The following is a 27,301-nucleotide window of genomic DNA, read 5'->3' on the forward strand; positions in this document are numbered from 1 at the left end:
AAAAATTTATTGAGAGCTTGTATACCAATTCTTGTGCTGGGTATATAAATAATAAAACTAAAGCATTCCCTGCCCTCCAGGAGCTTACATTCTAATGGGAGAAAAAACAAAGTCAAGAGTAGTCAACAGGGAGGAGTCTCTGGGTGCAGGAAGTCACAGGAATCAGTGAATGGAGTCATAGGGCAACCAAATGACCTTTCCAAGGTAATGCTGTTTTACCTCTCCCAGCAGAAAAGAGGGAGTAGTAATGGGGAAGGGTTAGGAAGAGGGTGTCATACATGTATACTGATGGCAAGAAGATAGCCTAGCAGCAGAGACAGTCTGGGTCAGGCTAATTATATTGAATGTCCATTGATCAGATGCCCAAGTGGCTCAGACTAGCCCTCCTTCATGAAGCTTTGCACAATCTCCAGGACACAGTTGGAGCTTCTCAGAAGTTCTCATAATGGTGTATAAAGTGAGTCTGGTCCTGTCGGTTGATGATTTGGCAGGCTTTTTCCACATTCTTGGTCATTCCTGGGGGGCCACAGCTGAACACCCCAATCTTATGCACCTGGGGATGATTTGGAGGGGAGAGAGAGACTCACAGGCTTAGAGGTGCAGATTTCCCAGGCCTACTACTATAGTGCAGAGTGAATAGGACCCTGGCCCCAGATTTAGAGGGTCTAGTGGAGAGGATGTGAAGGGTAATAATAGGAATTCCAAGCTGTAGACTTGACTGTATACAAATGGAAGTCAAGAAATCTCTTTCTGTTTGATGACCATTCAAAATTGGGAATAGAATGGTGTTTGCTACTGGGATTTCAGAGAAAGGGATTAGGGACTCACCTCTGGATGCACCTCCTGCAGGGAGCTGAAGAAAGGGCCAAAGGGGGGGCGACCAAAGTGGGTGATGGAGCGCAAGCCAGTGAAGAGACTCCGATTCAGCACCTTCTGGAAGTGCCGCTCACAGATGTACTAAGATAAGGAAGAGAACGATTCAGAGTACACCCAAAGATGGGGCACAGAACCAAATAAAAAAAAAAAAGCTGAGGTTAGAGTGAGGGGCAAAGTGTCATGGGAGGGGAGAGGGATAGTACAGAAACTAGGCCAGAGTCAGGGCACATTTGTCCCCCCATTAGCCCTTACCAACATAGTGGTCCTAAGGTCAAACTTCTCAGCCAGTTGGGTGATGTAGATATGAACAGATACCAGCTCCTGAAGGTCATTTTCCTCTACCTCCCGGATGATGTCTGCCAGCCACTCAAATTGCCTTTGGGTCCTTGTGACCCAGATGAAGTAGATCTTGGGGTACCAAAGTTATTCTCAGGTGATGAATTTGCTACCCGAGGGAACCTCAAGACTAGATTGCCCCAATTAGCACCCATGGAATCCCCTGAGGCTCCCCACTAGCCTCCCACAGCAAAGGAGTGAGAAAGATGTACCTAGCCAGTAGATGTAGCAACAAGGAAACAGGATATTGTGCTCTGTCCTTTCCCCCTTGGAGCTTTCTCCTTACTACCCCAAATAAATGTAAAGTCCTTGAATGTTTTAGTCTTTATGTCCCTAGAAGAATGCCTGGCACATAGTTAGTGCTTTAAAAATGCTTATGGAATTGAATTGAAAAATGTAAATTCACCATGATTGAATAATTCAACTATTATATTACCCCCAAAAGTGGGACCAGGGAGAGTCTCACCTTCTTGCAGAGCAGTTGGCTATTGACTGATGACTTGAAGACTAGGTCTTTGAGGATGGAGGCAAAGGGGGTGACCCCAATGCCCCCACCTACCAGTACAGACACCTCAAACTTGTGCCACTCTTGGTGACCTTCTCCAAATGGACCATCCAGGTACAGCTGCCAGGAAGAAGGGGGAGATAAGGAAAGTCTAACTACCCAGACTGGAAATGAGGCCAGAAATGGGAAAGTTTCAAGGAAAAGGAAGAAGAAATGTAGTGTAGGAGTAAATAAGACCTGACTTCTAATGAGCACCCCCCACACCTCTTCCTCGTTGCTCAAGTCAGGATATGAAGTATCTTAGAACATCTGGAGCTAAATTTAAGCTAGAAGTAATCTTTGGGAAATCTGGTGACATTAAACCAAGGGTAGGCTGAAGGAATCCTGAAAGTATTTGGCATTTCTGGCCCCCAGAATCAGAGGGGGTGGGTGGAGGGAAATACCTTAGGATATAATGTACAGTTGTCGCCTGGTGGAAGTGAGTAGATCTCTCTAAGTCGCATAGTCCAAGGCCCCACAGCTCTGATGTGCAGACTGAGTGTGTCCTCATGTGGTGCAGAGGTAAGTGTGAAGGGATGGTATTCTGTGGTACCCAGGGACAAGCATGCAATGCGTACCCATTGCCCTGACTTATATTCAAAACCCTGAGGCCGCTGGAACTGCAGATGGGTCACACCTAGTGGGAAGGGAATAGGAAAGAGGTAAGAGGTTAATATAATCCAAAATACATTGATCAAAGAGCTATTATGAACAAGATCAGAGGGCATCCTTAAGAATTTCTCTCATAAATGAAAAGTTAACAGGGTTCCCTTCCCCTCCCTACAAATCATGAGGATCCTGAAGAGCCACTGGAATGCACTGGCAACAGTTGGCCAGGGAGGTGGGCAGCTCTGTTGAGCTGATGACATTGCTGAGTTATTCAATCAAACTACTGATCAACAAATTATAAAATTACCTTCTATGTGCTAAGAACTGTGTGATACAAAGGCAAAATAATCCCTTGCCTTATGTTATTCCATCTAACATAACCCAAGCACCCAGCTACTTGACAATTCCAGAGTGTTTATGCTCCATGTTCTGTCTCTCAGTTCCTCCTCTCATTGGAGTATATCTCAGACACCAGAATATTTTAGTTCTAGATTCTTGACAGTCACAAGAGCCTGGGGAATCCCAGACTCCTGAGAGATTTTTAGAGTTCTTTCTGGGTCATCACATCATCTTTTCTGTTACCCTACCTATGTGTGTGGAGGGGTAGAAGATAAAAGGAGAAATATGAGGAGCCCTGCCTTTCCTCATAATATATCTTATATGTACCTAGTGATTTCCATCTTGTCTCTCTTGTTAGAAGGTAAGCTCCTTAAGGGCAAGACTATTTTTTGTCTTCCTTGGTATCTCAGCACTTAGTAATTTAGACATGTAAATATTTCCATTTATCCTTCTCTATCAGTTACTTCAATCTATTATTTATCAATTTATCAATTATCTTTTCCAGTCAGAAATTTAAGCTCAATTCCAATAATGTCTCTATAAGAGATACTATTCAGGGACAGGACAGGAATGAAGGTTGTCTCCAGAGTCTCTGTATATCCATGGAATCCTGGTCCCATGATCTTCTAGTGATTCATCCCTTAGCAATATCCATAGGATCTATGCTCTGCTCCATACCTGAGGGCAGCAGCTCAGCCTTCACCACGCTGATCTCCACCTTCTTTCGGCTCAGGCTCACCAGCTTGTCCCCACTATAGATAAGAGCTGGGACCAGGAAGTAAATGTAGAAACTAGGCAATTGGATCAGGGCAAAACTGCCATGGATGATGATCTGGGGGAAAAAAGTCCATACCTGAGACCCACTGGGTTCACCCAGCTTTGTCCCTACTCTACTCTCACACAAGGCCACTGCCAGGATGTACAAGCATAAGGATTCCTAAATCTACAGTTTTCACTATGACCAGAGCCTAGAGGTAGCAGGTCTCTATCCATTCTTTCTTCCTTTGGGGACATTCATTTCTTTCACTGAGGCCCTGCTTCAATCAAATCACCCCTCACCAGGATGTAGAGCAGGATGTAGAGGTGGTGGGTGAGCCAGAAGCCCCGGAAACTGAGTCGGCGGAAGTGATGGGAGGCAAAGACATACATGATGGCCAGGACCGCTAATAGAAGCACTCCTGTCATGCCTAGAGAAGTGGAAGGGATGGGTTATTATGGATCAATCTATGGAAGTGACCTTGCCCTTGCCTCTTTTGACTGAACTTCTCTTATATTGTCCTATTTTAAGTTGAGTAAGCCCTCTCTCCCAATTAATAGATTCTGCCAGCTGGCTTATTCCTCCCAAGGTCCCAGAGCATACTCTGTACAGATAGCCAAGTGGATCCTAGGTAGGTCTAGTCTTCAATCATCCTTCTCCCACTAAGATGAACAAGTGAGTCTGTGTCCCAAAATGGGGAGAATCTCATTAACTTTTTCCCTTATCATTGTAGACAGATACACAAACACCAAGAAACACAAAGAAGAAAGAAAATAGAATCACAAAATGTTAGGCTTAGACGAGACTCAAAGTCTATTAGTTCAACCCATTCATTTTATAGTGAATCTGAGATTCCCACACATCACCCTCCTCCTTCCTGTTATCAGTCCCTTAGATAACCCTACTCCTTACCTGGGATAGTCTCAAAGAACCACCAATAGAACTTTTGGGGCAACTTGGACCTGATGGATAAAGAAAGACTGAGCTTCAGATCATGAAGAATATAGGTCTCAGATCTAGTCACTGTTCCATAAAGGCCCTCCTTCTCCTCCAACCCCAACTATTAAGGCCTGGTTAGGCCCCTTTACTCCACAAAGTATTGCATTTTCCTAGCCTAGAAATGCTGATCTCTTCATGGAAATAACTAGTGCCTCCTCTTTCCTCCTCTTCCCACCCCTTTTTGCTTACTCTCTCTTAGAGAGAGAGAGAGAGAGAGATGGAGTAGAGAGGAGGGATAATAGGATCCAATGTGATTGACCCTAGCCCCTGACTGGGTGAAGTTTTAAAAGGCTAGTCAAACCTGCCAAACCCTTGTACTTTCTTCCTCTGATTCTAAAAAGAACCAAAGAAGTAACAGATTCTCCAACTCTGCCCCACAAAAATACCCATTGCTCAAGACAACTCAGAGAGACATAGTTGCTTCCATTTGAAGCAAGAAGTAGTCCTACTGAATTACCACTCAATTCTTGTCCCATTCCCCCAGGAGCCCTGTTACCTCTGCAAAGCTGATTGGACAAATAGGTCAGTATTCTAGAGTCATTTCTATTCTCTCTCTCATCTTCAGAAACTACCAAGAGTACAAGTAGCCTCTATATAATTCCCATTTGACCCTGGGATGTCATTATCTATACTGACCCATCATTCACAAAGACATTTGGGAAGATGCAGGCGAGTACGCTGAGTGGGCTGACTGAGAAGATGTAGATATTTACCACATGGCCAGCACTGTGAAGAACTGTGAAAGACAAACATGGGTCACTCAGGAATAGATATAGGAGGGGAGAGGAGACTGAGAAAATAAAAGAAATGTAGAGCTAGAGAAATAGGAAGACTAAGACAGAAAGAGAGAGACGAGGAGATTAATCAGACAGAGAGTGAGAGAGAGCCCATATAATCTAAAGACATATAGAGCTTAGATAGTGGGGAGTAGTGAATAGAACCTTGGGAATCAGGAAGATCTGATTTCTAATCCAACTTCAGACATTGGGTATCACTTCAGCTCTCTGTGTCTGTAAAATAATGTTGCTAACCTCAATGGCTTCTAAGATCACTTCTAGTTCCAAATTTGTGATCCTAAAAGATCTATGATCTTTTACCTTCCCCCTATGCCATCTTTGAGGCTGGCTCCAAATCTAACATCACCTTGGGTACCACTCTCCAATCACAGCTGAGACTCAAAGCAGAGAATTGAATAGGGAGTGAATGAAGAAGAAGGAAATGGGGGGAGGGGTCCGAATATTTTAATGAGTCACTTACCAGCTAGGATGAGGGCTCCCATGGCAATCCAACGATGGAAGTCTACTGCAGCATCAAAGGGCACATAGCGATTGAGGAAGGTCTCCCGTAGGAAGGTAATGAGATTGCGGCACATGGTGAGCAAGATATAGGAGAACATGAAGGAGACACTGGCTGCTGTGCCTCGGGAGATGATAAGACCCACAAGTGAAGTCTGTGAGATTTCTGAACTTGGTGAAGCAAAAGCATAATCTGAGGTAAAGAAAAGAGACAGAATTGGAGTGGAGATATCTGTGTAATTTGGGATGCAAGTCACAGTATCCCAGAAACAGGGGGCTCCCTGGAACTAAAGCCTTATTATGGACAGAACTCTGTAAACATAGCAACAAAGTTTTGAAAGGAATTATTGTGGAAGCAAAATTCTTGGGTTTGTTTTAGAATGATATTACTAAAAAGCTATATCGGATGATGACACTCCTTTGATTGAGAAGTCTCAGAAGCCATTTTTGATTTTAGGAGAACATTCAAACATCTCTATTTGGCATGTACAGCCCTCCACAATCTAGTTCCATCTTCCCTTGTCCCTTGTCACTCCTCTTCAGATATTCTTTGTTCCCATCAAACTTTAAACTACTTGATGATCCTCACACCCAACATTCCATTTTCATACTCCAATTCTCCATGCTTGAAAGCTATTTCCTAATTCCTTTAGACTCTCTAATTATTTTCAAAGCTCCATTCAAATACCACTTCTTCTATACGATCTTTCTCCTTTTAGCTGCTAGTGCCTCTCCTTTCCCTACTCATAAAACAAAATTTACCCTGTATTTGTATTTATATATGTACTTTTATATAAATATATATTATTCTATTTATACATATATATAAACACAAACACAAGGTAATTTTGTGTATATAGACATACACATACAGACATATCTTTACATATCCATGTGTATATATAGAAATATGGCTATGTATAAGCTGTTTCCTCAGAATGCAAAATTCTTGAGGACTGGACCGTTTCATTTCTGTGTTTAGAACTCTAAGAGCTAGCTTGGTGCTTGGTAGATAGTAGAATAAATTCTTTTTCCTATTCATCTGCATCACATTAGGTGGCTTAGACCACTCCTAATTCTTTCCATAGTGCCTTATTCTCAACAAGAGATTTTTTTTCCTTGGATTGGGTTTGCTTGTATGCTGTCCCCTTCCTTCTCCCTTCCCCCAGCCCCCAAACCCTGGGACACTCACAGTAAGCCTGCTGTGCAAACAGCCCAGTACAGATGGCAGAGAAGATAGCCACACAGACAATATGGCGCCGATAGTTCTCCACAAAGCGCTTAAACTGTTGGAGCTTCTGAGAGAGTTGGCTTCTATGAAGTTTTTCCCTCTGGGCTTCTGTGTATAGCCTTGGAGCAAGAGTGTGTTCCCTAGGAGAATGGCAATCAATCAATTAATGAACCATTCCTAGGCAAAAATGATTTACAGACAAAAATAAAACAGGCTTTGCCCTCAAGGAGTTTACAATATATCAAAGGGAATAACATTTACATACAGAAGTAAATAGGAAATAAAATTTTTGTTATAAAGGTTAACTCTGTGGGAAGTGGTAGGAATGGGGAAAATGTAGTAGGTATAAAAACAAAATTATCAACTAAAATGTATTTTAAAATAAAATTTAGGGAGGGGAAGAGAATGCTCTAGCAATTGAGAGATCCAAGAAGACCTCATGTAAGATATAGCATTTGAACTGAGCTTTGGAAGACACTTGGGTATTCCTAGAAATAGAGAGATGAGGAGGAAGAGAGGGAGACATTTTTCCCCCACCTCCCTCTCCAAGGCAACACAAACATGACATGACCCAGGGCCATGTCCCTGAGTCTAAGTGGGGAGGGGACTACCCTAATCTCACACAAACTCTACTACTTGGTGAAAGTATGTATACCACTTTGTTTCCTTTGCACATCTCTTTGAGGAGAAGTTTAGGGAATGAGGGAAGATTAAGGCATGGAGAAAAGTTTTTTCAGGTTGTATGCTATCTTCCTATATCCCTAATATATCCTCAAACCCTTCAGTTCTTTTTTTTTGTTTGTTTTATTTTGTTTTTTTTAGGTTTTTGCAAGGCAAATGGGGTTAAGTGGCTTGCCCAAGGCCACACAGCTAGGTAATTATTAAGTGTCTGAGGCCAGATTTGAACTCAGGTACTCCTGACTCCAGGGCCTGGTGCTTTATCCACTATGACACCTAGCCCCAAACCCCTCAGTTCTACAGATTACTCCTTCCTTTGCTTATCTTGTTGATGGTCCTTCCTTCTTAAAGAGGACCATGATATCAGAAAGATGATGCCATGACTTGCAAGTGAATTGCATTTAAGTAAGGCAGGGCTGTGCAAAGTCAGTAGCCTTACTCTCTCCTCTAGAGTCATCTGGATCCAGTGACAACATAGAGATCAGGACAACTGGAGAAGACTCCAGAGACTTTGCTCATCTATTTAAATACAGGTAACTTTCCTAGCTTTTCTCCCTTTCTCCTTTCCATATGCTCACACTCCTTGAGACCCTTTGCCAAGATTTGGGAGACTAGGTGTTCCTTCATATGGGAATTGATATTTTAACTGAACTTTTGAGATAGATCCCTTTGGGCAGGAGGAAATATTTGCCTAGAAGGGGCATCTGAAAAGCTAGTTACAATAGAAAAATTAGAATTTAGGTAGTCACTTGATCCCTTTCTGGGGATTAGTTCCCAAAGAAAATGTTATTCTATCTAGTCAAGGAAAAGAGAGGGAGACCCTCCACTTCCAAAGTCAAGCAGATAGACAGACAGACAGACACACAGACACATACACACATACACAGACACACAGACATACACACACACACACACACGCACACACACACATGCATGTGCTCAGAGTCAGGATCTTAGAGGTTCTAGAACTCTGTCTCCAGTTGAAGGTTCCAAGACTTACTTCTTGCCAAACCTTTTCTTCACCCTAGCACTTGCAGCCTCTAGGGTTTCCGAGGATAGAATCTCAACTCCATTGGAGTTAGTGCTGTGAAAAGAGCAAAGGGGTATATTTTCCTTATCTGTATTTAAGAGACTTCAGCAGATTAGGGTTGTGGGAGGGGTGGGCAAGGGAAGGAGGGATAACCTTTCATCAGCACCTATTCACAGACCCTAATCAGAAAGAAATCAGAAACTGGAGAGTTATTGATTTTGGAACCCTGCCCCTCTTCTCTTCAATGATTCCCTGCCCCCCCCCTCCATTTCCTTGATCTTGTAATAGTGAAAGGGGAAGAGATTTAACATCCTGGTTGGGGGTGGGGGGTGGGAGGAGCACAATGGATAGAGCACCAACCTTAGAGTCAGGAGGATTTGAGTTTAAATCTGGCCTCAGACACTTACTAGTTGTGTGACCCTGGGCAAATTCTGATTGCCACCAAGGAGAGATAGAGGAACAGATAGAGAGAGACAGAGACAGACAGACAGACAGAAAGGGAGAGACACGGAGAACAATCCTGAGATTACAGGAGTGGAATGCTGGAAAATATTTCACGACCAACTCTCTTGGGGGAAACTTGTAGCTTGACACACTTTTAAATTCAAACTACATTATTAACATTTTCTCTAATACTTTTCTAGTCAAAAAAAATCAACAAAACAATCAGCCAAACCCTGATTTGTGGTTTGCTGATTTCCTCAGATGTAAAAGCCCACACTGAAAATTTAACAATTAAATTTCAGTGCCAGTTAAAGCTGGTTCCAGCAGCATACTCCTGGCAGATGGGTGAGGGTAGAACCAAAAGCAGTCTTGGCATTTAGACCCAGAGACAGATTGGAGTAGTGAGAAGAATCCTAGAGTTGGATTAGAGAGAATTCTTTTTTGTTAGTTTGTTTTTTTTTAACAAGGCAGTGAGGTTAAGTGACTTGTCCAAGGCCACACAGCTAGGTAATTAAGTGTCTGAGGTCAGATTTGAACTCAGATCCTTCTGACTCCAGGGCTGGTGCTCTATCCACTGTGCCACCTAGCCACCCCTGGGTTTAAATTCTGCCATTGACTTTATTATGACTTTTAGAGCTAGAATGGGTCTGAAAGAGAACATGATTCAACTTTCTCATTTTACACATGAGAAAACTGAGGACAGGAATAGGTGGGAGAGCTAAGATTTAAACCCAAATCCTTTGTCTCCAAAGCCAGTGCTTTTGATATTCTATCATACTGCCTTAACCTTGAACAAGATAGGAAGGAGGAGGAGGTTGCCAGAAAAGGAGTATAAAACTGCTGCTTCCCTAGAGGGTAATTTAGCTATTTCTACTTTACTGTACAATAAAGAAAGTGAAAGTGGTAGCTCAGGAAAAGTCATGGGACCCTGCTGGGGTGATATCTCAAGAGCCTGGTTCCTGCTCACCCCCCTGTCCGGCTTTTGTTGATGAAAGACACTCGGTTGCTGATATTCTGTTTAAAGATATCTGGAACACCTAGGGAGGAAAACAAAAAGATGAACAAGTTTCCCTAGGGGCTCTGAACAAGATACCCAGGGCAGCACCCAATCTACAATCATCCTAGGTTTTTTCCCTTTTTTATTTTTTTAAATATATTTTCCCCCCAATTACATAATCCTTGTTTTTTTTTCCTGGTGTCTTCTGGGGTAGATGGTGCTCCAATAGCAGATTTTTTTTATGTTTCTTTATAGTTTGTAGAACACGCTGATATTTAGTGTTAATAATAATTAATCATTTTAATATTTGCTCATTGGAACTCAAAACTTTTTGAAATGTTACAAATTATTTTCACATGTAATGGGGGGGGCAACTAGGTGGCACAGTGAAGTCAGGAGGACCTGAGTTCAAATTTGATCTCAGACACTTAATAATCACCCTGCTGTGTGACCTTGGTCACTTAACCTCATTGCCCTTTAAATAAATTAAAAAAACCCCCACCAAAAAAAAAAGCATGTAATTGGGGGGGAAATATTATTTATTTTAAAATAATATTAGCTCATTTGATCCTTATAATTTTGTGAGGTAGATACTTTTATTATCCCCTTTTTACAGATAAAGAAACCAAGACCAAGGACCATTGATACTTTCTGGGGACCACACAACCAGTAAGTCTCAATAAATAAATGAAAGGTCTGCAACCTAGTTGTCTTCTATGTTGCGTATATTCTGGCCATGTCAGAATCTATTATTCTAGAGCAGGAAGTGGTTTTTAAAAAAAAATTTTTAAGGGTTTTTTTTTTCTTCAAGGCAATGGGGTTAAGTGGCTTGCCCAAGGCCACACAGTTAGGTAGTTATTAAATGTTTGAGGCTGGATTTGAACTCAGGTACTCCTGACTCCAGGACTGGTGCTTTATCCACTCACTGCACCTGGCAACTTTAAAAATGTGATTGGTTTCCCTTGTCATCCTATGTATTTTATTTTATGTATTTGAAAGATATCATCCTGAGAAGCTTCTCCAAACTGCCCAAAGGGCCTGGAGCACAAAGAAAGGTTAAGAATTCATCTTCTAGAGAGTAGAACAATCCTATACTTCTATCCCCCACAACCAGAGGTGATCCAAGACTCTCTTAACTTTTGACTTACCCTATAAACCTCTCACCAGACACTTCCTCAGAGACCCTCTCTGGGGTCACTCCCCATGTTACAGAGGTAAAGTAAGAGATGGAATCTGACCCCACTTCAAATCCATTATTTTTTTCTGCACCATGCTAGATAACACACACACACACACACACACACACACACACATACATACTACATAGATGTATTTATACATGAGTATGTGTGTGTATATGATTACCTATATGGAGACACATTTATGCACAGATATACAGATATATACACGCAAAAAAGAAATTTCAATTTCATATCTGACCATTTTCTACTTGGGTGGATAGAATGGCAGGGCTAGAGTCAGGAAAATCTGAATTCAAATCTGGCCTTGGACACTTATTAACTCTGTGACCCTGGGTAAATTACTTAATCTCTGTCTGTCTCAGTTTCCCCACCTGTAAAATGGAAATGATAGCACCCACCTCCCAGGATTATTGTGAGGATCAGATATTGACTGTAAAGCATAGTCTCTGGCATGAGGTAAGTCCATAGAGATGTTAGTCATTATTTTTATTATTATTCCTTCTGTTTCATTCCCTCCTTCTCCTGTACCTTTAACACAAAGCTGGGTGAGGCGGAGCTCCCTGTCATGGTCCCTCAACATGAAGTGGAAATCCTCCCAGGTCAGCTCCTCCTTGTTTTGGAAGCCAGACTCTCGGAACATAGACTCCACCACCTCAGCCAGCTGGGCCTTGGACAGGCAGTTGTTGGAGATCTCGATGAAGGAACTGATAAGGAACCGAGCAAGAGGACAGAGTCAGTAGTCTTCTAGGGAAGTCAGGCTCCAGGCAGGTCAGACTAATCCTATTCAGGGCAGGGCAAGGCAGGCTGATTTGAGGATTATCTTATGTGTTATCAATGACCCGGGAAATGAAGCTGAATACTACATGTTAAAAAGTCTGCAGTTGACACTAAGCTGGGTGGGGTTGCTAACAACTCCAAATGCTGGAACTGAACTAAAAGTGACCCTGACCAACCGGAGAAATAGTCCATAAAAAAAGCAAGACAACCTAGTGGAAAGAGTATTGGGAGCTGGGAGTTTAGACCTAACTCTGACACCAATTAACTCTATAGCCTTAGTCATTTCATTTCAGTTTTCTTATCTAAGATTTCAGCAAAATGAACATCTTATATGACTGATACACTGGATTGCCTGGTATCTTCTCTTCCTATCTGGTGCTGTACCTGATCCTATTCCTGTTCTTACAAGTCTTCATTGGCAGAAACCATATATGGATAATGGACAGATGTCTGCAAAAATGGCTATTAAAGAAAGTTATTGAAGGTCATGGGATCACAATTTAGAACTGGAAGGTATCTTGGAGGTCATCTAGTTTAGTCTAGTCTAGAAGGAGTTAGGTGACACAGTGGATAGAGTACTAGATTTGGATTCAGCAAGACCCAAATTCAAATTTAACCTTGGATAATTAGCTGTGTGACCTTGGGCATTTGCTTTAACCTCTACCCTTCTCACTTCTTTCAATTATAAAGTGATGATGATGATGATGATAATAATAATAATAATAATAATATCTTTCTCCCAGAGTTGTTGTTAGGATATGATAAGATAATATTTACAAAGCACTTTGTAAACCTTAAAACACTATATAAAGGTTAACTATTATTACTTATAACTAATCATCTTAATTTGTAGCTGGGTGTTCATAGAGTACTATGTCTCCTCAGATCTGCTGATAGGCCTGAATCACTAGGATGCCTACCTTAGACCTCCACAATCTGCAAAAGTTAGGGCATTGAGTGGGTGGACTTGACTTTCCTGCCCTTGTCTGAGTCATTTCCAAACATGATCAATTCCTCAATCACTAATAAAGTCACATAGGCAAGTGTAGAGATGGGATTTGAATCCAGGGCCTTCCAATATTTTTTTTCCATGGATGTTAGGATTATATTAGAGATTAAAGAGATATCTCAGTGGCCTGCTATGCGTGATCCATAAAATTTTCAAGAGTGAAGTGAGTTTTATATTATTCTTGGCATTGTTTTAACACTTTTAGAGAACTATGTCTAATTTATGTTTCTGCAATTTGAGAAGGAAGTAAAGAAAGTAGATGAGATCCAAAGTGATTATTTAAGAAATAAGAAGACTAGAGGATTGATGTGCTACATAAGAATAGTCTTCAAGTATATTAAAGTTATTATGAAAAAGATGCTCATTAATTGTTCTCTAACTCTACAGTAGAACAAAAGAAAATGAACTTAAGTTGCAGAAAGAAAGCTGAATTGGAGACAAGGAAGAAAGCCTGGCTTGCCAGTGTGATTAACAAGCATGATGTTAAAGTCCTTTCTGTGACTATTTTTCTGGAATTCCCAACTTAAGTCCCAACTGCTAGAGGTGCCCATACCGCATCATAGTGGAGAATTCCTCCTTGGAAAGGAAGCCATTCTTATCTAGATCATACATGGTGAACATGAGCTTGGACTTATCCTCTGGAGAGCCTAAAAGGATAGGGAGAGAAATTGAGATTTCCATCAACCTCCTAGCTTGTGGTCTCTTGGTTCCATTCTTTTTTAAAAAAATTTTTATTTATTTAAGGCAATGGGGTTAAGTGACTTGCCCAAAGTCATACAGCTAGGCAATTATGAAGTGTCTGAAGCCAGATTTGAACTCAGGTACTCCTGACTTCAGGGCCAGTATACTACCTAGCTGCCCCTCCTTGGCTCCATTCTTAAACCAGGATCCATTGCAGTAGGCAGGAAGGTCATTAAGTTCTCAAGTCATGGAAGACCCAAGGTTCAGAGCACAGTCAAGGCAGAGTAACCAGAGGAACAATGTGAACTCTTAAATTCTTGAGGTTGATTGGATATGTAGCCAGCCTCAACCCAGACTAATTTATTCCATCCCCTTCTCTACCTTTCATGAAGATAACCAGGATGTCCAGGAATTCTCGGAAGGATAAGTAGCCATTTTTGTCTTTGTCAGCCAGAGAGAACATGGACTCCACAAACATGGCCTGAGGCTTAAGGCCAAGGGACTCTGCAAATTCTGCCCTGCTCAACTCACAGGCCAGGGCCTCTCGCACCTTCTGAGATGAATCCAGGGGCAGATTTCCTGCATCTGCCTGGTCAATGTTTAGTACCTAAAGTTAAACAGTGGAGAATGAAGGGAAGAGAAGAGTTCAGACCTGGGAGAGGAACCTAAATAGCTAAGTATCATTTTCCTCTCCTGGAAGCAAATATATCAAATGTTTGTAATTTAATATTTTTCCTAATTACATGTAAAAATAATTTTAACATTCTTTTTTCAAATTTTGAGTTCCAAATTCTCTGCCTCCTTCTCCTTTCCCCTCATAGAAAAGGTAATGAATTTGATATAGATCATACATAATAATAGATATTTTGAAAAAATTATATGTGATGGTTCTTTTCATTTCAGTCCCACAACAGGATCAACTTTACCATTAGGCACACTCTAGAAGACACTTTTACTTTCCTCCCCTTTGGGGCTAAGGAAGGAGAAATTTTTAGTTAGCTAAAGAACTAACCAGAGTTTGCCAATAATTAAGAGGTTTTCTGTTTGTTAAAGAATAAATTTGAAAATCTTTAAAGACTAGAAGTCAGACCAATTACATACCTTGCTAATAATACATAGCTTGCTAATCATAGAGGCTGTTGTACTCTATTTATATGAAAATGGCCATTTTATTTGGTGTTTGGCAAGTTCAGAAGAAAAAATTTTTAAAAGAGGGTAAAATTGAAATTGTTAAAATGAATCAGGGCAGCTAGGTGGCACAGTGGATAGAACACTGGCCCTGGAGTCAGAAGTACCTGAGTTCAAATCTGCCCTCAGACACTTAGTAATTACCTAGCTGTGTGGCCTTGGGCAAGCCACTTAACCCCATTGCCTTGCAAAAAAAAATATAAAAATTATAAAATGAATCCTTGAGTTTAATCTAGAGGACTATGTAGTTGATCCAAAAATAAGCAAATCTCAAATGGAGGGAGATGTGCCATTCTCTTTGGAAGTCATGGAGGAGACTAGATGCTTCATGACCAGAGGACCAAGGCAGGCTCCAAAAATTTTAACTAGATCACTGGATCTTTAGAGTTGTGAGAAACCTTGGAGATTATCAAGTCCAAAAACCCTTGTTTTACAGATGAGAATACTAAAATGAAATTCAGAACTCTTTCTAATATAACAAGTTGAGCTTATCACTTTGAAGCAAAAGATAATCCAGTGCTTTTTTGAATAAACCATAAAATGGGTTCTTGTTATTTTCCTGGAAGAAGATGGAATTCCTGGATGAATTAATCAGTCAATAAGTATTTATTAAGTGCTGACTATGTACTAAGCACTGGGGACAAAAGAGCAAAGAATGAAACAATATCACCACCAAGTTTAATTTTTAAAGCCCTAATCCATCCTCCCTAGGCATTATTTCTCCTACCACACTGTGAGAGGCAACCAAACTGACCTATTTCTGTTCCTTACATATGAAACTAATTCTCATTTCCATGCCTTTGCCCTAGTAAATACAGCTATTCCCCAGGAGTTCTGATTTTAGTGACTGTAGTCCTCAATACTTGGAACTGGAGAAGAAAATTAGAGCCCTGATGGCTAATCACAGAGGACATTTTCTCCGAGGAGCTTGAGAACAAGGAAAAGATTGAAAGCTATTAAAGGAACACTCATGATAAAGAAGGTGAGTAAAGATGATCAACACTGAAACCTATCTGGAAGAGGAGTAGCAGAGATCCTACTCTGACAGCATTGAAGGTGCTCATTTGGGGGATGACAAGCATGGGAATGGTCCTCACCTTAGAAGAGCTCTTTGCCCCAGTTCCAAGGTTTCTACTCCTCCTAGATACCCACTCCTTGCCAAAGCCATCAGCTATTGTACCTGTGCGAAAAGGTGCCTAAAGAAGGTCTCCAGGATATGCTCCCGCTGCTGCTTGGTCACAGCTTTTTTGAGCAGGTCTTGTTCCCCCATTTCTGATAGCTCAAATTCCAGATCCCAATGGGCACAGTAACCTCGAAGGTGCTGGACAAAGTTATCCCGCTCCTCCCTGAATTTGAACATCAGCACCTAGGCCAAGAGCAATGGAAGAGATTCTCCTCTAAGCTTAAGCTTCTAGTTCAGTCTCCTAGGTAGCAAGTCCTCCAAACCCAGAGGGACCCTTTGGATGAGAGAAGGGGGTGACAATTCTTCTCATGATAGCCACAATGGGAGGAAAGGTTAACTCAGGCTAGTGAACAAGGGGAGGTTCAAATAGGATAAGTGGGTCTGAGTTTGGGTCAATTCTTAAAACCCCCCCACCAAGAATCTAGAGTATTGCAAGCAGGGAATAGAAGGGTAGGGAAGGGGGAAAGCAGGGAAAGTTCACAGGGACCATACTAGGTCATATTCCTTAGGGATCTTGAGTAGTAGTGTCCGACAGCCATGGTTGCTTGATTGGATCAGGGTCATCTGCTGTAAAGGTTGGAGCTGGATCATCCGAATCATAGATAGTTGTTCATCCAGCACTCGGAGGGATCTCTCTGGAAGTAGTTGTAGGTAGATAAGGCAGCTTTTCAAGTCTGGGCCTGGCCACTCCATGGCTGATGAGAGGAAGAGGATTAAGGTGGGATGAGAAGAGGGTGAAATCTCTCCTGGATACCTTCCTTCTGTTGACCCCCCACCATACCTGGTCTTTCCCTTCCTCCTTTTCTCACCTGCTACTCCCTCCATGGGTATTTCCTTCTTTATGCTCTGTTTCTCTTTCTTCTGTAACTTCTTGAATTCTCTGCCTCGGAAATGTGCCACCACCCAGGCAATGAGTAGACTTACTGGAGTAGGGAAGGAAGAGGTGAAACATGAGGGGCAACAGATGAGAAACAGAACTCTTCTCCCCCTTTTCCATCAAAGTTTCCCAGAGACTTCATGCCGTTGCCTCCTCTGTAACCAGAGCATACTTGAATCCAGACCCCATAAAAGGGTATCTGGGTGACTCACATAGTGTAAAAGGGATGTAGTGGACAGGGGCTCTGGGACAAGGGAATGACCTGTAATTTGATGATCTTGGGGGGTGGGGTGGGAAATGGAGTAGGAAACAGTGAGTTGCAATAGTTTACCTAAAGGGAGAAAGAAGAGGGCTACAATAGTAATCCCAAAGCCAGGACCACTGCCTTCAAAATAGTCAAACACTGTCATGTTCACACAAGGGGGCAAGATACCTTCTTCAACCTGCTGGGGTTGTGGGCAGCGGTCTCCTGGAGGAAAGAAAAGCATCAAAACTTGTGGCAAACTGTTCCCTAAAGATTCTACCCCCCCCCTTTACTCTCTTTCTGTTATGGGTACCAATGGCACCAGGGATATTCTATCTCCTTTCCAAACTCCTGCTTACCTATGGGCACGTTTGGACATCCCACTGATCTTATTGAATAGAATGCTTCCCCCTCATATCCTCCTGTCCCTACTCTTTTCATCTACTCCCAAGCACAAACCACTGGACTACTAAAGTTGTTCCTACCTGTGGCTTCCCATTCCTCTATAAGACATATGGTTGAAATGTAAAGACCAACAGAATGCTTCTGTGGGGGGTGGGGGAGGGAAGCAAGAATGGGGGAAAAATTGTAAAACTCAAAATAAATAAAATCTTTTTTAACAAAAGGGGGAAAAAGACATATGGTTGAGTTAAGTAGACTTAGCTCCCAAGATACTTTGAGTCACACCCAAATGTAGTCATACTTCCTCAGTGACTTTCTCTGAAGTTATTACTCTCTTAATTAATCTCTGCAAGGTCCCTTCTCTCCGGGTGCCTTACCCTCATGCCAGAAAAAGACATTGGGCTGCAGGTCATCATAACTAACATTGATGACAGCTACCAAGACATCATGGAGGGTTGTGTTTCGAATCGCAGTGATCTCCTCATCTGTGAACAACCTAGGTGCAGGTAGGAGAGAAGCTGAGAATGACTAAAATGAAGGGAGGGGAGGCAGATCTGGAGCATACTCACAGCCCCAGGAACCAATATCTGAAAAAAACTCAGAGAAGTGATGAGAGAAGTTTTAGGGGTATGAAAAGAAGATATATAAAGAAGGCCCAAGGGTTAAGGGTTAAAAGAAACAAGGGCTAGGGACCATGTTGGGGATTCTTATCAGAAAAGAGATATCTGGGGTTCGTACAAGGGATCAATGTAAGGGATAGAGACATTTTTCTAGAATCTAGGCTGGGTTATATGTCAGAGGGCACAGTGGTGTCTCACCCATTTCTTGTGTTCTCAAACCAGTAACGGTCTCCATCTCGTAACCGAATAAACTGGTCAAAGACAATGTTACTGAACAAGGGTCCTGGGTTCCCGTAACTCTCCAAAAGGCCCCCTGGGAGCAGTTCCAGATGAGACAGATTATGGTTGTACAAGGTGGCTATTTCCTCCAGGACCTAGGAATGAAGGGTCATAACAAATAGGACTTTGTTCGAGGAGCTGGAGTGGGGGGGGACATGCTTCCTCATCACAAGACTTGTAGAGTGCTTTCCTCATACTTTGAGGTTCTTGGTCAGTCTGTTCCTTTGTGAATTGGGGGGAGTAGAAATTAAGGGGAGAAGTGATTTAAGAAGTAGAACCACAGGTTAGATTAGGTCAGAGGAAGGAATGGTCTCTCTCTCTTTCTCTCTCTCTCTCTCCATCACTGTGCCTAGAGCCAGCCTTCCTGTACAACTCTCTGCCAGGGTCACAGGCAGCCTCTTTGGATATAAGTCTTCCTTCCTTCTCTCTCTTCTAAATGAATGTACTCCAGGTATAAAAAGTGCCTAGTTAGCTCTGCTGCCTTCCCAGCCCTAGGGAGAGCTCTTGAAACCTTAAGTCTGAAGCAATAGCTGCCTAGCTATCTGACTTTTTATTCCTGATTTCTGATTCTTCCTCTCACTCCTGTTTAGATGGTCCTGTCCCTGGGTTCTCTTGGTTCAGGGTTCAGTGCTTCTCTGTGAACTAGGACACCATTGGATATCTGAGTTAGTGAGACTGCTCTCTGTTTTGGAGTCTTGCTTGGACCAAGGTAAGAGCTCACAACCTAAAAGGAGCTTGAATTGAGAGCCACTTGGTCTGGGAAGGAGAGCTTTTCTAGGGACCATTCCTGATTAGGGAATATTCCTCACATTGTGCTCCACACTGTGGTTGAGGTTGCTCCAGTTCTTCAATGGTTCCAACCCCATGGCTTCAAGGGCCCTGTTGTAACTGGGCAGTCCCAGGTCCCGGCCCCTCTGAATACTGCTGGCCACATAGTCTGTTCGTGAGTACCTGCCTGGACCAGGCCAGTAATCTAGGAAAAGCAGATAGGCAGACAGTCTCACCTAAGAGACTGGATAAGCCTGGGGGTCTAGGTACCACCACCACCATCACCATTTCCTTACTTTATCCATTTTTTCTTTATTTTTAGTCATCACTCCCTCTCCCTCCCCCAGAGAAGAGTCAATCCTTACTAACCACAGAAAATAAACCTAATTTTTTAATCCATCCTTAGACACTTAACTATCTTTGTAACCCTGAGCAAGTCACTTGCTTTGTAACCCCAAAACCGTCTACCTCAGTTTCCTCATCTATAAAATGAGGCTAAAAATAACATCTATCTCCCAGGATTGTTGTAAAGAAAAAATAAGATCATATTTGTAAAGTGATTTATAAATCTCACCCCCCCACATACCATATGTATATCATATATACTGTATATATATTGTACATATAGATATACATGTTACACGCATACATATATCTGTATATGTGTGTGCACAGTACCTAATATTATTATTATTGGATGTCCCTCAAGGTTGAATCTAGTCAGGGTTTATGGTATAAGGAGGAGAAAGAGCTCTTAGTTAATAGGTAGGGTATAATTGGCCATCATTGCCATGAGGTTTTTGGGTTTCCCATAGTCTAAAGTTTTACTCCTTTTCCTAGATCTGACTAATGTAAGAGCACAGACTTAACCCTGACTTAGCCATCCATGGAATAGACCAAGAGATCAATTCCTTTCTAGTCAAACCTGGAGGCTCAATCTATTCACATCACATCATATTTTCCTTTCTTTCCTGATCTAAGATCTTTCTAGCCCCCGAATTCAATCAAACTAGAGTGCTGTCAGCCCTCTGGCTGCTTCTTTACCTCTCAGGTCCTGTACCACAATCCTGTCTTCTCTTTCTGAGATCTGCGAGGCCATCCCCAAGAGTAGTTCATTCACTGCCTCAGCACTGCTCAGATTTGGGTTCTGAAAGGGGACATTATAGTCAAGGTTCATCACAAAAGATCTTTTAGTCATCTTCCCCCCCCACCCCAGGTTCTTATATTAGGTCCCTTGGGCTTCTTTTTCTTGTCCTCTGAGCAACAGGCAGAAAAGTTTCAGAAAGGCAAATTTTGACTAGATGTAAGGGAAAAAATCCTAATAATTAAACATTTCCACAAAGGGAATGGGTTTCATTAAGAGACCATGGATAGATTCTTCATCATTGAGCCTCACTAAACAGAGACTGGGTGATCACATATGGGGAATGCTTACTGGGGACTCTTAGCCAGTTCTAGATTGGACTAGATAACATATTCAATTCTCCGTTCCCTTCCTGGCCCTTGCCCTCTGAAGCAGCTGTCCCCAAGGTCTCCTCTTACTCACTTTTGTCATCCCCCAAACCAACTGGGATAATAGAATCCAGAAAAATAAAAGTCACTTTATGCTGGAGCTAAGAGAGCGAGACTGACCAACACCCACCTTCTGGAACCCCAGCCTTTCCCTGCCCAAATCCCCAGCTAACCTCTCGATTCCAGTAGCTGTTACAGACTCTAATTGCTGAGGAGTTACTCTGGTCCTTGTTAATGATGTTTTGGAAATGACAGCTGGTATTTCTGAAACAGAGGGAATAGTAGAAATAGTGATAGGAAGTTATGAGGAGAAAGGGGAAAACTCAAAGTAGTCCGAGAGAATTGGAAGCCTGAGTTAGAAATAGGTTGAGGTAGGGGCATTTCTTGAGGAGTCTGGGGCTGGGAAATTTGCAGAAGGACCTTACATATGGAAGGCAGAAGAATAGAAACATACTAACCATTGATTTAACCCTTAGCTTTAGTCCTTCTACAAGGAAAGTTGTTCAATAATCAATCAATCATTCATTCAGCTAACATGATTTACATGTCTACTATAACCAGAGCACTAGTTATACAAAGGTAAAAACAAAATGTCCTCAAAAAGATTGCATTCTTTTGGGATAGAAAACATGGGTATAGATGGATGGATAGACACATAGACAACTAGACAGACTGATAAATGGATGGATGGATGGATGGATGGATAGAAAGAAAGAAAAACAAATAGTAGACATTTAGGTGGTAGTGGGTAGGTGTGATAAAAAAATCAACAAAGACTTTGTTTTTAAAGATGGTGTCACAATTTTATTCCTAAAATTCATTCTAGAGGCTGTGATTTCCAGATATGCCTTCTTTCAACCCTACAACCAATCTCCTAACCTCTTGCCTATCTTCCCTTTCTTGTCATCATCCTCTGGAGACAGGTATATGGAATTGGGAGACTGAGGAGAGGGATGACCTATAGTAGGATCCTCAGAAGATACTCAACCCTATGTACTTTTTCATCCCAAACCAACTCCCTCCTTTACCTCATATAGACACCAGGGGGTACCATGGTGGAAAAGAATTGCTTGGAGGCTGCCAGGAACTCAGGTGAGATGCTGGGATCCAAAAATGACTTGTATTCTGGATAGAATAAGAGCGTGAATTTTCATTTCTCCTCAGTCCTTTTTCATTCCACAAGATCTTGCCACACTACCACTCAACACCCTCAGCCCATGCCCAGTCCTGAGCCCCTACAGATGAACCCTCTTCTTGTTCTCCTCTTACTTTCATATGCTGGGGGAGTTTTCTCCAGGAAGCTGGGCAACCATTCATACAGGACGATGTTCTGGGTGAGGAGGAGATGAGAGAGAAATGAGAGGTTTATGACAACTGCAGGGAAAGGGGAATGAGAAGGGAGGACTAGGAGGAGGTGATAATGGAGAGGTGGGAATCAGTCAGGCAAGAAATGGGGAAGGGAAAGAGAAATTCAGGAGATGCTGTTCATGGGATCATACAATCAAAGATTAAAAGGTAGAAAAACAATCTCATTTTACAATTAAAAAAAAAGAGGACCTTGAAGTGACCTGCCCAGTGTCCCATAGGCAGTAAATGGTAGAGCTGAGATTCATATTCTGATCCTATGATTCTCAGTTCAGCATTATTTCTTACTATATTAAATGCCTCTCAAATTCCTTAGAGACCATTTAGAAATCCTGGTCTATAGGGCAAATGTTTAAAGGTCACTGGGAAGGGGTTGTCTATACCTTCTGTACTTGGATTGGTTATGTTCTTTTTCTAAGATGGAGAAGGGGATGGCCCTATAAAATTATAATACTCTGCATTTTATGGGACTTTTTGCCCTCTATATTTTGCAGCTGTAATGCCTTGGGAAAAGATGTAATCCTCAGATTGATGATATTTCTATCCCTTAGATTGTCTCTGCTTTGGAAAGAACCCAGAATGAGGGGACTGGGCAGCTTGTCTTATTGGAAAGAAGGTTGGACTTGGAATCAGGAAACTGAATCCTGAGAAGAAACCTGGGCTCAAATCCCTTCTCCAACATTTAACAGGGTAGGGGTGAGGAAAGTGCTTTGAAGAAATTTTCCTTAAAGCCTTAAGACAAATCTAGCAACATGTATCCCCTACATTCATGTCCTCTATGCATGTTCCCTAGTCACTTGTTCTTTGCATAAGAGTTCTGCCCCAGTGGTAGGGTGGTAATCCATAGGTGGGAAAACCCCATGTGTGCATATGGACTTTTTTTGGTCATTTTAAATACTGTCCTGTTTGATTAAATGTTTTTTTGCTTTAAACTAAAAAAGAAAAAGAAACTATAAAACCATATAAATATGAGTTCTAGTTGCAATATAGTTCTCTGTCCTGAGGATATAGAAAGACAGGAAGCTGGTGGTCCCTAGGCTGACCTGGTAGGTGGCAATGACCCTTTTGCGAGCATGTTGGAACAGTTCCTCGTCTCCCCAGGTTGGATTCTTCTGGGCCAGCCTCTGAGCCCACAGGTTGTGGTATCGGAACCAGAGGAGACCCATAGCCTGCAGAAATGGATTTTGGTTCCCCCTCTCAGCTCCAAAGACTGCAACCAACATAACAAGAGGAAAGTGAACTTTATTGCCCTTATGGATTACAAACTCCAAACTGATCTGTATCCTTTCTACCTCATCTCCTCTGTCCTCTCCATCCATACCATTTTCAGGCTCACAGCTCTCCAAATGCCCCTGACTCACCATATAGCCCTTGGGGTCCCTGCTGCCCTGTAGAAGGGTCTGGTGCTGTCCACATAAGTAAAGATCCCTGAGTATTCTTGGGGAAAGCAGGATCTTGCCCTGATGCCAACTTCCCACCAGAGAAGCTCCTCAGTGCATCACTCCAGGAGTGAGAGGAGCCATAGATGGCACTTCCATCCAGCCAGCTGGTGACCTGGTTGATCTGGGGATAGATATCAGAAGCAGTGTGAGGGTTTATGAAGTGATAACACAAAGCCAAGATACCAAGTATTCATCCTGGAGTTCTATTTATGACCCTCTGTCCTAGGCAGAAGATCCCTCACTCCGCTCCCTTACCCATCCAAAAAGATCTCTAGTGCCCAATTCTATTCCCTGCTTTTTATCACCATTCTGAATCTGAAAGAAATTGGAGCTTGACTCAGGCATCCGTTGTGATTGTGGACTCTTCCTCCAGAATCACCTGGTCTCGGGGGTTGTTGGGGCTCTGCCCTGTCTGTGGGTCCCACTGACTTCTCTGGAAAGGCAGCACCACATTCCCTGTGAAATCTGGATCAAACACTTCGTCTCCTGCAGGGATTTGGATGTTCATAAACTCAGCAGGACAGCCTGGTCGTTCTACGCTCACCACCTCAGAGAGGACATGGTAGCCTACAGGCAAGAAGAGTCAGGGATCAGACTAAACAGCTTTCCCTCCCCAAAACTGACCACTACATCAGAGAAGCCCTCTTTTTTCAACCTAAATCTCAGAGGGAGGGACTATGCCCAAGAGTTAAAAGGTCAGTATTTGAGGTAGAGGGAGGAAAAGGGAGGACAATGAGGAAAGAGGGGATAAGGTCTTTGGAATCTATAAACCTGTTCTTTCTGTACTTGGTCTCTTTGAAGAAAGGGCAAGGCCAGGGTTGAGATCCTCCCTACTCAATGGTTGTCCTTCATTCTCGAAGAAGATTTTGACATCAGGGAGGTGATGCCATGATAAGAACAAGAATTGAATTTGAGTGAGGAGGTACTATGTCTTAAGTCACCAGCTTCACTTTCTCCTCCAGACTCATTTGAGTCCAGTGAATGATATGAATTAGGATGACTGGAGATGGCCCTGGATATGAGGCAATAAGGGTAAAGTGACTTGCCCAAGGTCACACAGCTAGTAAGTGTCAAATTTCTGAGGCTGCATTCAAACTCCTGTCCTCCTGACTCCAGTCAGTGCTCTATCCATTGTGCCACCCAGCTCCCTATTTCTCTGTCCAGGGAAGTGCCCTCACCAAAGAAGACCCCAAGCACAGTACGGTTTTGTAAGGAGGACCTCCCAGAGGTTCCCTTCATGGCAACGTTACTGATTCTTCGAGGATTGGGCAGGTATGGCTCCTCCAAGGGCTGGAAAACGCCATCTGAGTATGTAGCAGGGACCAAACGCTGGAGCCTGGAGCCTTAGACCAGGAGGGAGGAATGGATGTTATGTTCCTAGCCAGGAACTCTCCCTGGCCTAGGCCCAGCCAAGCTCCAACCCCTCCATCCAATGTTTGGTCCTTAGTAAGTTCACTTTCAAGAAGTGCCTGGACCTATCCACCCCTGTCTAGAGCTCCCAGTTCTGCCTAACAGTAGAGAATGGAGCAGATTAGTTCCACCTAATGGCCAAGATCTTCTCTGCAACCCCCTGAGCATCCCAGGAAAGTGGAAATCCCAAGAATTTTCCTTCATCATATTCCTGCCAGCTAGCCCAAGCCCTTTTAGGTACCTGCTGAACCTCGATCGTGGTATCTCAGATTGTTGAACCAACCATCAAAGCGCTGTACTTCCCAAGATATGGTGTGAGACTCCTGGGCCCCTGGAGACAGAGAATTTCCTGTCTTCTCCCAATTCCTTGGACATCCTAGGATCTCCAGAGGGAGCCCCTCCTCTTCCCTCAGGAATCAAGTTAACTGTTCCTGGTCCTCCCCTGTTCCTCATTCCTAAAGCCTGCCTGAGGACATGTAGTTCCCCCCTCACCAAGAATAATGGCTGCTGTCACCCCTAAGGTTTAGACCATCCCAACCTGCCCAAACCAGCTGGACCTGAGTGGTGGCTGGTCAGAGTGAAAGAAAGGTTCAGTGAGCTGGGAGCTGATCCAACCTGGTAGAATCCTCCAGCCTCACAGAGGCAAGGTATTGACCTTTTTTCCCACTCACCCTAATTCCTGCTTTTCCCATCTTCAGGTCGAGAAGGAGAAACTAAGGAAAAGAGTCTTGGATCATTGGACTTTCTGCCTCCCAGGGCACCTCTTTACTTACCCACTGGATTCCAGAGTCCAGTCAAAACCATCTGCATTGCCAGTAACCATGTACTGACCATGATGATCCCAGGGTCTAGGGGGCAAGGGATGATGTGAGGAGAATGAAACTTGCTTGGGATAGCTAGCTCCATGCTCCTACAGCCACCCAACTGGAATAGAATCAAGGTAGGTAGACCTTCCAAAACAGAGCCACCAATCTCTGGCACTGTGCCAGAAGTTTCCATCTGGGACATTTATCTTGTTCTTAATCTTGTTCTTTAACAGGCTTCTGTCCACTCCCTTCCTTCCCCCAACCCCATGGGCAATATGGTTCAGTGGAAATATCACTGGATTAGAAATTAGGATACCCGGATTCTTCCTAACCCTGGTTCTGCATTCGCTCACCTCTCTGAACCTCAGTGTCCTCATCCGTAAAAAGTAGATGTTTGCACTAGATCTCTGTGGCGTTTTCTAACCTTAGAAAAAGCTTGATTCTTCATACCTCCCCACCCCCTCTCACAAACCAATAAAAACCTTAGGCTTTTCACATTTGATTTGTTCCCTGATCCCACCGCCGCTTTGATCTCCCTCAACTCCACATCACTCGGACGGGGAGACGAGAATAAGAATGGAATGGAACGGGGGAGGGGCGGAAGGGATCAGTATTGATTAGTAGAAGGGGCGTCCGAGTATGTAAGATAAAACACTGAAGACCGATTGGTCAGCCTAGATTCGTTAAAGGGGCCGAGAGGCCCCAAAGTAAAACTGAATAGTTTAGAGGTGCGTGTGGAGAGAGGAGCGTAAGGAGCGGAGGAGAGGAGGAGAGGAGGAGAGGAGGTTCTCAAGTACTGGTTTCTTAGAAGACCCTGTTCTGGGAAAAGAAGAGAGAATTTTCCTCCTTCAGTTCTCACGTAATTTATGAAACCCGGTTCGTGCTTTTCTCTTTGCAAGAAAGGCGGTGGATTGAGGTGAACCACCCCACCTACGTTTGAATTGGAGCTCCGGGCTTTACCAGCGGGGTGACCCCGGGCAAATTACTTAACTTCCCTGGACTTTAGTCTCCTCCTCTGTAGAATGATGGGGTTGATTAAGGTGAATTCCCTCATCCTTGGAGCGGCCGATTTTGTCTCTTTCGCTGAGTAGCTCTGAATTTGTCTCTTTTCCCTCCCAAGGCTACCCTTCCTCCCCGCAGTCCCCGGGAGGCTTGCGTACTCACCTCCCTCCCTCACCTGTCCAGGCAGGTGCAGCGTCCGCTCAGCCCGGAGTCTGGCTCTGACTGTGAGCTTCTGGGACGGAGGCTCGGCTTACGGTTTCGGGTCCACCCGCCCGCTTTCTTCTGATTTGCATAAAGTCACACCCCGAGGTTTGACCAGTTGACCTACCACCCCGCCCTTCATTTGCATAATCCCCTTTCCCCTCCTCCCGCCGGGACCCCAGGGGGAAAAATCGGGAC

At 43.1% G+C, this 27,301-nt stretch overlaps 1 protein-coding gene across 3 annotated transcripts; it reads right to left on the minus strand.

The window, feature by feature from the left end:
• Window positions 1-17: 17 nt before the first annotated feature.
• On the minus strand, window positions 18-27,119 carry DUOX2 (dual oxidase 2). Of its 3 annotated transcripts, none has more exons than XM_074235304.1 (34): window positions 27,078-27,119; window positions 25,868-25,942; window positions 25,336-25,425; window positions 24,863-25,027; window positions 24,064-24,251; window positions 23,604-23,805; window positions 23,286-23,452; window positions 22,147-22,207; window positions 21,906-22,002; window positions 21,051-21,141; window positions 20,410-20,512; window positions 19,407-19,570; window positions 18,517-18,692; window positions 18,076-18,194; window positions 17,384-17,521; window positions 16,985-17,098; window positions 16,668-16,870; window positions 16,173-16,358; window positions 14,186-14,411; window positions 13,677-13,770; window positions 11,866-12,041; window positions 10,106-10,175; window positions 8,665-8,748; window positions 6,948-7,126; window positions 5,718-5,948; window positions 5,097-5,196; window positions 4,374-4,423; window positions 3,764-3,891; window positions 3,383-3,536; window positions 2,161-2,393; window positions 1,679-1,837; window positions 1,129-1,284; window positions 829-957; window positions 18-553 (listed from the first exon to the last, which is right to left on the minus strand). In XM_074235304.1, exons 2-34 carry the CDS (start codon window positions 25,926-25,928, stop codon window positions 431-433), a joined length of 4,617 nt encoding a protein of 1,538 aa, XP_074091405.1. In that variant the 5' UTR covers window positions 25,929-25,942; window positions 27,078-27,119; the 3' UTR covers window positions 18-430. The 3 variants fall into 3 exon arrangements, with proteins under 3 accessions (XP_074091405.1, XP_074091404.1, XP_074091403.1); XM_074235303.1 differs by having other exon boundaries at window positions 27,065-27,113; XM_074235302.1 differs by lacking the exon at window positions 27,078-27,119 and having other exon boundaries at window positions 25,868-27,040.
• Between the last annotated feature and the right edge of the window lie 182 nt (window positions 27,120-27,301).

This window comes from Macrotis lagotis, chromosome 4, assembly GCF_037893015.1.
Source record: "Macrotis lagotis isolate mMagLag1 chromosome 4, bilby.v1.9.chrom.fasta, whole genome shotgun sequence".
Classification (NCBI taxonomy): Eukaryota; Metazoa; Chordata; class Mammalia; order Peramelemorphia; family Peramelidae; genus Macrotis; species Macrotis lagotis.

Excerpts from the sequence above, each read along its gene's own strand:
- DUOX2 (XM_074235302.1), bottom strand. The coding sequence starts at position 26,102 with ATGTCCCAGATGGAAACTTCTGGCACAGTGCCAGAGATTGGTGGCTCT. Across the intron at positions 25,426-25,867 it reads TGGACTCTGGAATCCAGTGG|GGGCCCAGGAGTCTCACACC; the intron begins GTAAGTAAAGAG and ends CTCTGTCTCCAG. Across the intron at positions 5,197-5,717 it reads GGGAGCCCTCATCCTAGCTG|TTCTTCACAGTGCTGGCCAT; the intron begins GTAAGTGACTCA and ends TGTCTTTCACAG.